The sequence below is a fragment of the Leptonychotes weddellii genome, chromosome 1 (genome assembly GCF_054177405.1).
Source record: "Leptonychotes weddellii isolate Sample4059 chromosome 1, ASM5417740v2, whole genome shotgun sequence".
NCBI classification, from domain to species: domain Eukaryota; kingdom Metazoa; phylum Chordata; class Mammalia; order Carnivora; family Phocidae; genus Leptonychotes; species Leptonychotes weddellii.
The window spans coordinates 62,304,263-62,316,344 of record NC_138369.1 but is presented as its reverse complement, the minus strand read 5'-3'; the positions used below and the strand labels follow the sequence as shown (position 1 = coordinate 62,316,344).

The 12,082-nt window shown below is 38.6% G+C and overlaps 1 protein-coding gene across 1 annotated transcript in view; it reads right to left on the bottom strand.

Moving 5' to 3' along the window:
* Window positions 1–514: 514 nt before the first annotated feature.
* GADL1 (glutamate decarboxylase like 1) overlaps window positions 515–12,082 on the bottom strand; it is a 159,203-nt gene continuing 147,635 nt past the window's right edge. The window contains exon 15 of the mRNA XM_081825500.1: window positions 515–2,285. Coding sequence (XP_081681626.1) covers window positions 2,112–2,285 — 174 coding nt within the window. The 3' untranslated portion in view covers window positions 515–2,111. The remainder of the gene's footprint in view (window positions 2,286–12,082) is intronic.

Sequence of the window (12,082 nt, the reverse complement as noted above, 5' to 3'; positions counted from 1 at the left end):
TTTTGTCTGTCTCATTCACTGCACATCTCTGGCACCTGGATAACTGCCTAGGACACTGTAGGGACACCATCAATATGTTCAATGTGTGAATGAATTACAATTAACTTTTTATCGAAAAACTATTCTTGACCATTCAAATATCTGATTGGGTATGGTATATCTGAACATCTGAAGGAAAAAAGAATGGAATCTTCAAAGTGTCTGTTAACAGTTGTTCTCTTCATTCATCAAAGAACTATCATCTCTCAAGAAGAGGCCCAATGGGAGCTGATGTGTGGCTATCAGGTTCCCCAGGCTTTGCTCCATGGAGGACAAAAAACTAAGTAAAAGGCAAATCCCTCCTTTGCCAGAACTGCTTTTTCCATTTTATTCAAGGTGTTACCTCAAAAACAGACAGCTTTCAATGTGCTTCCTCAATTATTTAGCTAAAATGCCAAAGGAACTCAATTACTTCTAAAATGTATTGAGACAACCCAGTAACGAGGAGATGACGGGAAAAGTCAGTAACATGAAGTGTGTGCTAATGCTGCTTTTTATTTCATGAAACTGGAATTATTGCAAACATCAATTTCAGGCACATTTTATGTAGACATTAAAACAAAAAAGCAACAAGGTATGTAAAACATATGCACACACGAATAGTTACCACCAGAGAAGAAAGGAATTCAAAGAAAGATTAAAATATTCTTTGACCAATGGAGATATTGAGAAACCACATACCCTAAAGTGAAAATATGGAATAAAAGCAAACAGTACACATCGGCTTTTTACCCTTCAAAATTTAATCAACAGAAGTTAATGATATCATATGAAAGGTTATTGAATATGCTAAGTCTAATACTTAAACGCTCTTCCATCTTTTGCCTTCCAAATCAGAGTTCTAATTAGATTCACAATCTTACCTTGTTGAACTCTGCACCCACACCTCTGAATTCTGTTTATTTCTTAGTCAAATAGAGTTCTCCTAGAAATCCGGGACCAGGATCAGAGATAGAATCATCCACTCCCAGGAGAAATGGAGGAGGTGTTTGCACTGAAAGACCTCTAATTCTCAGATTCTCTGCCTAATATGAACCACTTAATAGTCTACACTGACGTTTCAAAGCTTGAGAAAGGGAATGTTGTATAACCCTGGACTTCATTCTGGTTGTTTCCTATAAGCAGAGAACAAGATAAGAAATGGGCCCCTCGCGCGGAAACAGGTACACAGAGATATCTGTATCTACCGTCTACTCCAAGCTAATGACGCGAGTGCCGTGGGAAGTGAATTAGGACTATTGCTTTGATTGAAAAGGCCATGCTACGAAGTGTTTGTCTTTATCCTTACCTGTAATTTAGGTAACTTAGAATAGATGATGGTTGATTTTAGCTTTTGAGAATAAACACTCAGCTGCATAAAAGATATATCTTTATAAAGTAAACATCTTCAATAGCTTCTCCTTTTAAAAATAGTTTTGATGGACTGCTGATGCCCCTAAACATTAATGCTAACAGTTCCACAGGCGTTATTTTCAGACACTGGCTCAGGGGCCGCTGAAATAGCAGATTACCTCTTTGCCGGCAAAATATCAGAGCTATTATTCAGTCTTTATAAGGTTTCACTAAACCACTGGTTCTCAGATTTTACCTTGCCCCTGGATCACCTGAAAAGCTATTTAAACTATGCTGAGTGTCTGATTCAGGCAGGCGCGGGGCTGAGAATCCGTCTTTTTAAAGAGTTCCCAGGCAATGTTGGTGCTGCTCGTTCAGGGACCGCCATTTTGAGAACCACGGCTTTCAACTATTAAATTTGTATGTTCTTTAAAGAGCAATGGAAGCTTAGAATCAGGCCGTATGTGGTACTTACTAAACTCTCTTCAAGGCTGTGTCCTAAAGACAGTTCTTAAGAAAATCCACCTTTTATCTCCTTCTTTAATAGCAACAGTAGTGCCCAGGCAGCTAAAGAGTCCTTCCCACTATTTGCTTAGCATTTCCGTTTGGCCACGCCCGGCCAGGGCGTCTTTCCTATTTCTCCCCAGAAGGCCTGCAGTCTCTTCTGTGTCCCCAGATGCCGTGGATCTGGAAGCCTCCCCAGGACAGGACCCATGCCTCTGGGGAACCAAAAGCCACAGCTACATGTCTCGCCCCAGTAGGTCTATCTCATCCAGGAGGAAGTCCATGTCCTCCCGGCTCACTTGAGGGCTGATCACCACCTGGCGGAAGAAGTTGACCTTCCCGCGGTGGGGCTGGTAGCCCAGCATCAGGCTTCCCTTCTTCATCATGCGCTCCTTAATGGTTGGGGCCACCTGCGCCGGGCGAGAGGAGGGAGGCGATGAAAGACCAGAGCATATTCTGGCTGCATTCCAACCAGTCACGTGATACCCACTGCCATCCACTGTGGATCCCACTCCCTTGCACACATCCAGCTCGGTATTAATAACAATCTACTGAGAATTCATGGCATATGAAGACTGATCCAAGGGCTTTGGATAAATTTAATTCATCTAATCTTCACAGTAACTTCATGAGGGAGATACAAATACAAATTCATGAATGAAGAGATTGAGGTGCAAAGAGATTAGACAGTCTGAGGTCCCACGTTCGGTAAAAGTGAGTGAGAGAGCAGGCAGCCTCACCCAAGCACACACTCTGAAACCTAAATCATTATGCAGTGCTGTCTCCTTCAAAACAAATCAGGGGTCCTCAGGGAGCACAGATGTAAAAGTGTCAAATGGTACATTCCCAACTTTGAACTAAAAAATGTTCCCGTTCAGGCATCTTAAGTAAAGAAAATTAGTCTTGGATGGGGAAAAAAAACCAAATACACAAAATAACAGCCTTGCATTGATAGTCTACCAAGGAAAACACTAATATGGATATTATGCGCAGTTCTGTTTTGAAGACTAATAGTTTATTACTTTATTAATAGGATATGTGACACACAGACCCTCTTAATTTTGAAGAGGTGTAAAGGTAGGAATAAAATAGGAAGCTCGTATTTTATAGATTTGTAGATAACAGGGAGAGAATGGGACCTGATAACCCAAATGCATAAATTTTTCTAAAAGTTTAATGTTTGAGGAAATTACTCCCAATTTAAGAACCACCGGGGAACATCAGTCTGTTTTCATACCTGTAGTGTGACCATCGAAGAATTAGGTTATAAATTTTAAAATAGTGAAGCTGATTTTTGAAATACCAAATTAAAAAAATTCAGAGTGCAGTCTTCCTGGCTTGGAAAGGCAAGCAAAGTTTTCCATTTTCCTTTTATTTTAACTCTTTCAAAATTTCTGAGTGTGTCCTATGTGAACATATAATGAGACTAGAATGAGTTTCTGTCCTCATCTTCTCAGAAAGATGAGACTTAGTTAATCCAGAGGGAAGAATGCATACGTAAGTAACATTAGCCATGATGTGCTTTGAAATTCCTTAAGTGAGGGGCATACATCTCAGTTCCCACACGCCCATCTTGGGGTGTGACCATCCCACACCTCTCTATCTTTTAAACATACCTATGTTTTGCCAGATACCCCCCTGAAAACAAGTCAAACTAAAAAAAAAAAAAGAAAAGAAAACAAGTCAAACTACTTCATCTGCCCCTCAACATAATCTTGATCTGTTGCAAAGCTTATGGAAAAAACTGAGCGTTTTAGACCTCTAGAGGTGTGATGTGCTGGACTGAGCCACAGAGCCTTCTCAGGGGATGTACGAGGATAATTTTAACTAAGTACTTTTTTCCCTTGTGTGCTAATTTTAGAACCTAAATCTTGCATAACGTGGACTACACTAGACCTACAACAGCAAAAACAAACATCCATTAAGCACAACCACATTGCCACTCTAGCAAAGTACTGGAGTTCTCTCACCGATAATGAGACATAGAAAATAAAATCTATGAGCATAAAAGAAAAAAAAATGTAGAAAAAGAAGATGAAGTTAGAAGTCAGTTTGGTGAAAAAAAAAAAAAAGACCAACAAGTTCTGTAGATTTCTGGAAACACGTTACAAATTTGATTCTGAGCTCTTTAGAGACTAGAAAAGCAGGGTTAAATAATCATCTCCAATCTCCAAGCAAAATTTAGTGACAAGTGTTTCGTGGATGGCAAAAGGAAGCAAGCAGGTAAGTCTCTGCAAAACTAAGCTCCATGCATATCTGTCTGAAACCCTTGTATTTGAATGTTGCAAGCATCCGCTGTTTCCTTCCAAAGCTCTATATTCAGGTATCATTTGTTTTTGGAATCATAAAAATCGAGTGAAATGATACATGAGCAAATGAAGGGTGAGTGCAAAAAGAGAGTGTTTTCCATAAAACTAAGTTGAATTCCTCGGAAAGACTGGATAAAGGGGGGACTGCTAAACATCGCTGCAAGTTAGGTGAGGGAAGAGAACTGGCAAAGCCTTCAAGCAGAATCTAGAGTCCAGACTGGTTCTGCACATATGGATGCCAAGCCCTCACTCTGCTTACAGAAACCTGGGCTGGATTGGATAGATGATTCCTGAAGAGTGTAGTTACCGCAAGACCAGTAGAGACCCTTTGATCATCAGACCTCTACTCAAGAAAAGCCTCACTTACTTTTGGAAAGCATTTAGAAGTCCTTACTTGCTGGGGAAAGAAAAACAAACAACAGCAACTTTCCACCAAAAGATGGGGAAATAAATGCACATAGATATATTTTAAGTTAAAATGTTTCATGATGTGTGCATCACATTTTTTTCTAGGATTATTTGCTTTAACTGACCGTGGGTAGGAGGGGTTATGGTGCAAATATGGATGTGAAGGGTGCATGTGAACATGTGTGTGTGTATGCACTGCGTATGCACAGTCACATATAAACTTCTAACCCACCATTTGTCATGCACTGTTCTTAAAATCTTCCTATTTTGTCACAAAGCAAAGCGGAACCATGGTTTGACTTAGGCTCGTGACAAAGGTACATTTAACTTTAATTCAAAGAACAAGTGGGCTCTTGAAGGTAAACTGAAGGTCTGAGAGAAAAACACAAGAGTGTCATTGCTGATACATATAGGAAGACCTGGTTCACATAAGACAAATGTCTGGCCAGGAGAGTCACACAGTATCAAATTTAGAGCTTACAGATTGTGCTTCTGCAAACTTTTGTGTGTTTTTTTGTTGTTTTTTTTTTAATAAAAATTCCTTTCATATTCCTCTCCATCTTCTTCTAGGTACCCAGGGTATAACCGGCTCTGGATTATAGTCAATTTTAAATTCAAAACAGGCATGTGCTTGGCTCAAGCCTAATTTGCATTGTCTATTCCTGTTTACTTTTCAATAACCCTATTTCCCCCTCCCCAAATGGTATTTTGTGCCTTACCTCGGAGACCATTAGAAATTTGATTCCAGCTCATAAAGTGTCAGAGACTCACATGAGGCAATTATCAAAATGAATCTGTCAGGTTTGCATTTCTTGTAAGCAAACCAAAAATATTTTCTAATGGGAGCAAGAAAGATAAAAGAGGACACCTCGGACATTTTAATATAAAGATATTTTTGATCTTTAAAATTCTTGCTGTTGGGCGCCTGGGTGGCTCAGTTGGTTAAGCGACTGCCTTCGGCTCAGGTCATGATCCTGGAGTCCCGGGATCGAGTCCCGCATCGGGCTCCCTGCTCGGCGGGGAGTCTGCTTCTCCCTCTGACCCTCCCCCCTCTCATGTGCTCTCTCTCTCTCATTCTCTCTGTCTCAGATAAATAAATAAAATCTTAAAAAAATAAAATAAAATAAAATAAAATTCTTGCTGTTGTACAATGTGCTTCCATGGAGAAACACATGGCATGGGAACCAATCTTCTAAGCCAAATTTTGCCACTGACTTTCAAAAATTATGAATAAATGACTACACATCTATGGGACTCAGAGAACAAACTAAGCAAGGCTTTAGCAGGACAACACATATCTTATTTATGTGTCCATGAATATATGGATCATAGAGGTAATTACTCCTAGGCAAGAGAGGAAGACCTCTTTAATCTATGAATCCTTCATGGGAAAAGCAAGCCATAAGCCACACCAGGGCTGATATTCACTAAATCTCTATCACAAATTACAATTGTCATAGTAGTACTGATTCTTGCTGTTAACAAATATTTTACCAACCCTTTACAATTTGCAATGAGCTTTCACATATCTGATCCCCACGAACTCAGGTTAAAGCTTGTTTGAAAGGAACCCATGCTTGCAATTTAGGGACCAAGAATGTTCTCATTAATAGCCAGCTTATCATATTTGCAGCTAAAAAATCAACCATTTTCTTTTTCTAAAACTCCAGGCACAATCCAGTGCTGGGTAACCTGGATATTCTCTTTTGCTGATCAAAGCAGAGAAACAGTCCTAATCCGACACGATGGAATATTCACAGGGGAAAGAAAATATGCACAAACTAAATGTAAGTATCTGAATATCGCCCCTAAATGGAGCATGCATGGAGGAAAGCAATTTGGCAGGAGTGAGATTGCTTTCCAGCTCTCAATTATTTTACTGCTGGTTTTCCTTCAAATTGTAAATCAAATTCTTTTCGCATGCCTCAGTGCCCTGGTCCCTGCATCTTAAGTGGGGGAAGATCCTGACATTTCTGTTTGGTTGCACAGAAACTTAACCGACACGTTTCTGTAGGATTGCTGTTGCACCCCCACCTTAAATTATGTTCCAGCCATGATTTAGTCATTTAAACAGAATTTTGTTGTCACACTCCTGCAGCATAAAATAGCATTTGATACTTAAAAGTTGCTTAAACCCAAGGGAAAACAAAACAAAACTAGCTCATTCTGGCCAAGTACAGTGATTTGATAACAAGGAACTGACTGGACACCAGCATAGCCTTTCATGAAAATAAAATTTTAATGTCCATAAAATGGAATTTCTTCTTAAATATGTGTAACGGATTCAAGGTTGACAACAACACATTTGTTTTCAATATGCAGAGTGTTTCTCAAACTTTCTTATTTTTTCCAGTGCATCACAGAAATATTTTCGTGAACTATGATAAAGGTGAAGTGTTGATCGAGAAAAGGAATTACTAAATAAAAATGAAGTGAAAAAGAATAATTACAAGCCCATTTTTAGAAAATTTTAAATTCAACAGTAAAGTTAATCTGCTAAATTGTCATATAAGTTTCTAAACAGTAGCCCTTGAGTTCCAAAATTTACTTATTGCAGACTGGTAATATTCAGTTTATGGATCTGCATGGGGCTGGAGACCACATTTTGAGGACTGCTGCTCTGTTTGAACTCCCTTGGCTCCTTGTGGGTGTATATTATTTTAATTATGAATCTTGATGTTATCTTGCATATTTATTTACGCTTATTGCCATGGTCTCCATACCACTTTGAATGGTGTCTTGTATTCCATCATACGACGATGCCTTAGTTTACCTAAATCATTTCCCCATTGTTAAAGCTTGGACCTGCTTCAGTTACAATGGCATTTCAGTGAAACCATGGAACCAATCATGAAACCTCTAAACCAGTCCTCCAAAAGTTAATCCAGAGATGGTAATAGTAAATGGTTCAAAATGGTCTAGACTTTAGGATCTATATACAATTTTTCCCATTATTTGCTGTGCAGGTGAAATCAAGTCACATTTTTTCACTTGTCCAATATGGAGCATCACAACACCTAGGGTGGCTGGGAGGACAAACCCATAATTAAAAGAGGGGATCCTTTTGCAACAAATTTGAGGGACAAACCCTATATAAGCTTCTACTCTGACTCTAGCCAGCAATACCATTCAGAGCTTTTAATAAATCCAGACGGACTTGTGTTTTGCTAAATTCTCCCATAAACCATGAACAAATCAATGCTCCTCAAACTCCAGATTTTAGAGCTCTCTTCTCAATTTCAATTTAATTAATCTACATTTCATTTTCTCCAAGGAAGCAAAGATTTTTTGGGGGTAGGAGGCTAAACTCATAATAATTTGCAGATATTGTGGGTAGAGCATAGGGTGGGCAGGCAGGCTAATAAGCTGAAGAGTAAATTATGAGAGTTGTATTGTGACTAACATCTTGTTCTAAGATTATCTTGCCTAAGAGAAATTTATATCAAATGTAGAAAATGATCTACAATATTTTTTCTCTCTATAAAAAGTCACTTTGAAAGAGTTTTAAATTTCCCTATATCTACACTCCACTCATACCTCTGGTATTCTCCAGAATAGTTTATAGACATATCAAGGCTAAACATTTCCAGGCATGGGGCTAAGCAAATAAACACTGAGAAAGGAATAAAATGGGGGCTCAATGCAGTTGCTACACTTTACTGTTATTTTAGATATGAGGGGCAAAACTCTCTTCTTTCAAGGATTAGATAATAACTATTTCAGGTTTTGTAAGTCATACAGTCTCTGTTGCCAATACTCAACTCTGCCATCGTAGCATAAAAACAGCCCTAGACAATATGTACACAAACAAGCAAGGCTGTGTTCTAATAAAACTTTATTTAAGGACAATGACGTTTAATATATGATTTTCACATATCAAGAAATACTAAGCTGGGGCGCCTGGGTGGCTCAGTTGGTTAAGCGACTGCCTTCGGCTCAGGTCATGATCCTGGAGTCCCAGGATCGAGTCCCGCATCGGGCTCCCTGCTTGGCGGGGGGGTCAGCTTCTCCCTATGACCCTCTTCCCTTTCGTGCTGTCTCTCAAATAAATAAATAAAATCTTAAAAAAAAAAAAAAAGAAATACTAAGCTGCTCTTGATTATTTTTCAACCACTGAAAAATGTTAAACCCATTCAGAGCTCCTAGGCTATACATAAATAGGTAATAACCTAGATTTGGTTTGGGGCATAGGTAGGGACTCCCTGGTCCAAGCAGAAAGATACATTACGATATGTCAAATCTACCCCTTCAAAGGAAAAAGCACATGAAAAAGTTATGTTCGTTGGGTTTTTTTTTTCCAGAAGTTCTACATTGAGTCAGGAAATGCTAACACTCTTCTTGACCCTCTTTGCCAGCCAAGCATAAAACCAGTACACGGGTTGATGGTCACTGTGATTTTCTTCCAGCAGTTATTTTTTGAGCAATCACAAAAAGTAATTTGCTTCATACTTTCTTCCTAAATAATCTGGGTTCCAAATAATTTGGGTTCAAACAGAAAGTCTTGCCAGTACTAATATTATGTACTTATCAAAACTCATAGAACTATATGCCTTAAGAGGTGAATTTTACCTGTGTGTAAATTTTGAAATGAATAAACACATTCATTGAAAAAAGAAAAGCGGGTCTAAGAGGGTAAGTAGCTATATGAGATCAGGCAAATAACTTTAGTTTCCAGAGCCCCAGTCTCCTCATCTCTAGGCAGGAGATGATAATAGTCTAGTACCCCTTCATACAATTGATAAAATATGGAATATGATATTATAGATGCAGCATGTAATGCTGTGAACAGATAGTACATGATGGAAATGAATATTCTTATTCAAGAAAAGTCGAGAGCACAAACTCCGGAAAGAAAACGGAGCTCTAAGTTGGGATGTTTCCTTCCAGTTTTACCACTCACTTCACGTCCTTAAGCAAGTCACTTAATTCCTCTGTAGGCCTGAAATGAGAAGGGTCATGGTAACTACTTTTAGGTGCAAAAGATATAAAGCTATTTTGGACATAGTGGCACTTGAAGCTTTTCTTCACAGTGAGGCTTTTTTTGGAGGCTCATTAGATCAAACATTTAAATGTAACCACCATGCTTGGGGTACCTGGGTGGTGCAATCGGTTAAGCATGTGACTCTTGGTTTCAGCTCAGGTCATGATCTCAGGGTCCTGGGATCCAGCCCCTAGTCACCATCTCCGTGCTCAGCGGTGAGTCGGCTTGTGGATTCTGTCTCTGCCCCTCCCCCTGCTGGTGTGCTCATGCGCGCTCTCTCTCTCTCAAGTAAATAAATAAATCTTAAAAAAATAAAATAAATGTACCTACCATGCTTATTAAATATAATTCACACATGATTATGGATGATTTCAGGTGAGTTGTGGGTGACTAAGCTAACATTATCTCTTGAGTTTGTACTTTCTTCTTTTGCATTTTGAGGCCATTTTTATATGGCCACCAAATATTTTTATATGCCCCTATTCAATTCCTCTGCCCGCCCTGCTAATTTTGCCTGATGGCTAAATAAACTAGCTCTGTTTATTAGAGTAACCAATTATCCAGTTTCCTCACATCAGATCAATTAATACCTGTAATCAATCATCAATAGCATCCCTTTCATTGTTATGAGTGAGTCCAGATGCTAAGTTACAGGTTTAGAATAACCATACAGAGACCAACAGACTAACCTGGGACCCAATTAGTGAAATTCTATGTGACTCTGAAAAAATGTTTAACTCCTCTGGGACTCACATTCTTCTATCAATCCCTTGTAGAACTGCTGTAGTGGACTAAATGAAATAATATATATGACTGCATCAAGCATAGAATTTGGCATCTACTAGACACTCAATAATATGAACTAGTCTTATTAATATCTTAAATGAATTTGTTTTTAATCAATTTATATTCATACCTGGTCTTCTATTACACTATTTCATTACCATCTCTTGAGAGATGAGCATTTGAAAGTTCTGTGAAAACATGATTTGTAATTTATTCTTTCTCCCCAAAGCAACTAAACTGTATTTAAATAATTCTGAAAGGTTGTGAGTTTGCAGTTTTAGAAATTAAATCTTATAGCTCATGTATGCCACTTCTATATTAATTTTCTATTTAAGTTCCAAGTTTTTTCCAACACGGGCAAAGTAAACTCTTTTTTCCTTTAAAAAGTAAGACAGTGGTTGATCATCTTGGCAGTTTTTGTGGGGATAAGGAGGCAGGGAAAGAAGCTTTCCATTGAAATGTATTGTGGGCAAGGATGAGTTCCTATTGTATGCTAGCAATTTCTCTATGTTGTGTAAGTATTTTGCAGAAAACAGAGATATTTTCTAAGTAAAAATTGACTTCTCCTTTGGACACATGAAAAGGTCATATACTGAAACTGTCATTTGTCCCCATATTCACAAGCATGTGTCCAAAATTCTACAGTCTCCTTGTGCTGTCCCGCTGCTTATATTTTTATCAAAGGAAGACTGAAGAGTAGTATTAGGAGCTCGCCAAATATCCTGAAGATACAAATCACCTGGATTGGACAGGGTGGGGGCCCCAACCCAGAGCAACTGGATTTGAATTTGGGTTAGACCTGGTGGTCTTTACATTTACCAGGCACTTCAAGTGCTTGTTATTACTATGCAAGTTTGGGAATATGGCGAATGACAGTCCTTTTAGCAGGAGAGGTAAAGTTAGGGTGAGAGGTGAGTGATGTGTTGGACTGAAAAGACAATTTTGAGTGAGGAGGGGAGAGGAGATTGGGAATCTTCCCCTTCTTGAATTTCTTATGTCAATTTTGTAATAAAGACTTGGCTGATAGTGAAAAATTAAAAATTAAAAAATAAACCAGTGACCTTCAAAGAAATTGCTGGCCAACTTTTCTATTAATCATAAAACCTGATAAAGTGTTGAAAACACTGAGCCATGGCCCAGGAAACAATAAAGTTCTTTCTTTTGATTGCCTGGAGAATCAATCTGCATCTTTCCGTATATTTTCTGCCATTCCTTACCTGTCCAACTTTCTTCTTACTTCTGTGCTCAATGCTCACTCATTCCCCTGGTATCTGCCCCCTATAATTTGGTATACGTCTCCTGAGCTTAAATTATGTAAAATTGGTGGTCTATAGCCCAGGAAATCAGATTCATCTAAAAGATCATTTCAGCTTGGCAGAACATGGAGAAATAGGCCACACTTAGACTGGACATACCTCTTTTCAAATACGGATTTGTACCCTTATTTTCCTCCAGAGTATCTCTCAAAAATCAGACATGCACAAAATAAAGTGTCTCAACTTAAAAGAACTGTCTGGTTTATGCCCTTTCCGATATGGAGGAGCTAAGCACAAAAACAGAGGTTAGCATTCAGGAAAGACTGAAGAACACAGTCAGCTTCACATTTGGCGTTTACAATGTGGAAATAACAATGACAGCAATTCCAATAAACCTAATGTCAGTCATATATTCAAGGCAGCCGAAATGAACAGTCATAAAAATAAACCAAACTGAACTGAAAGCA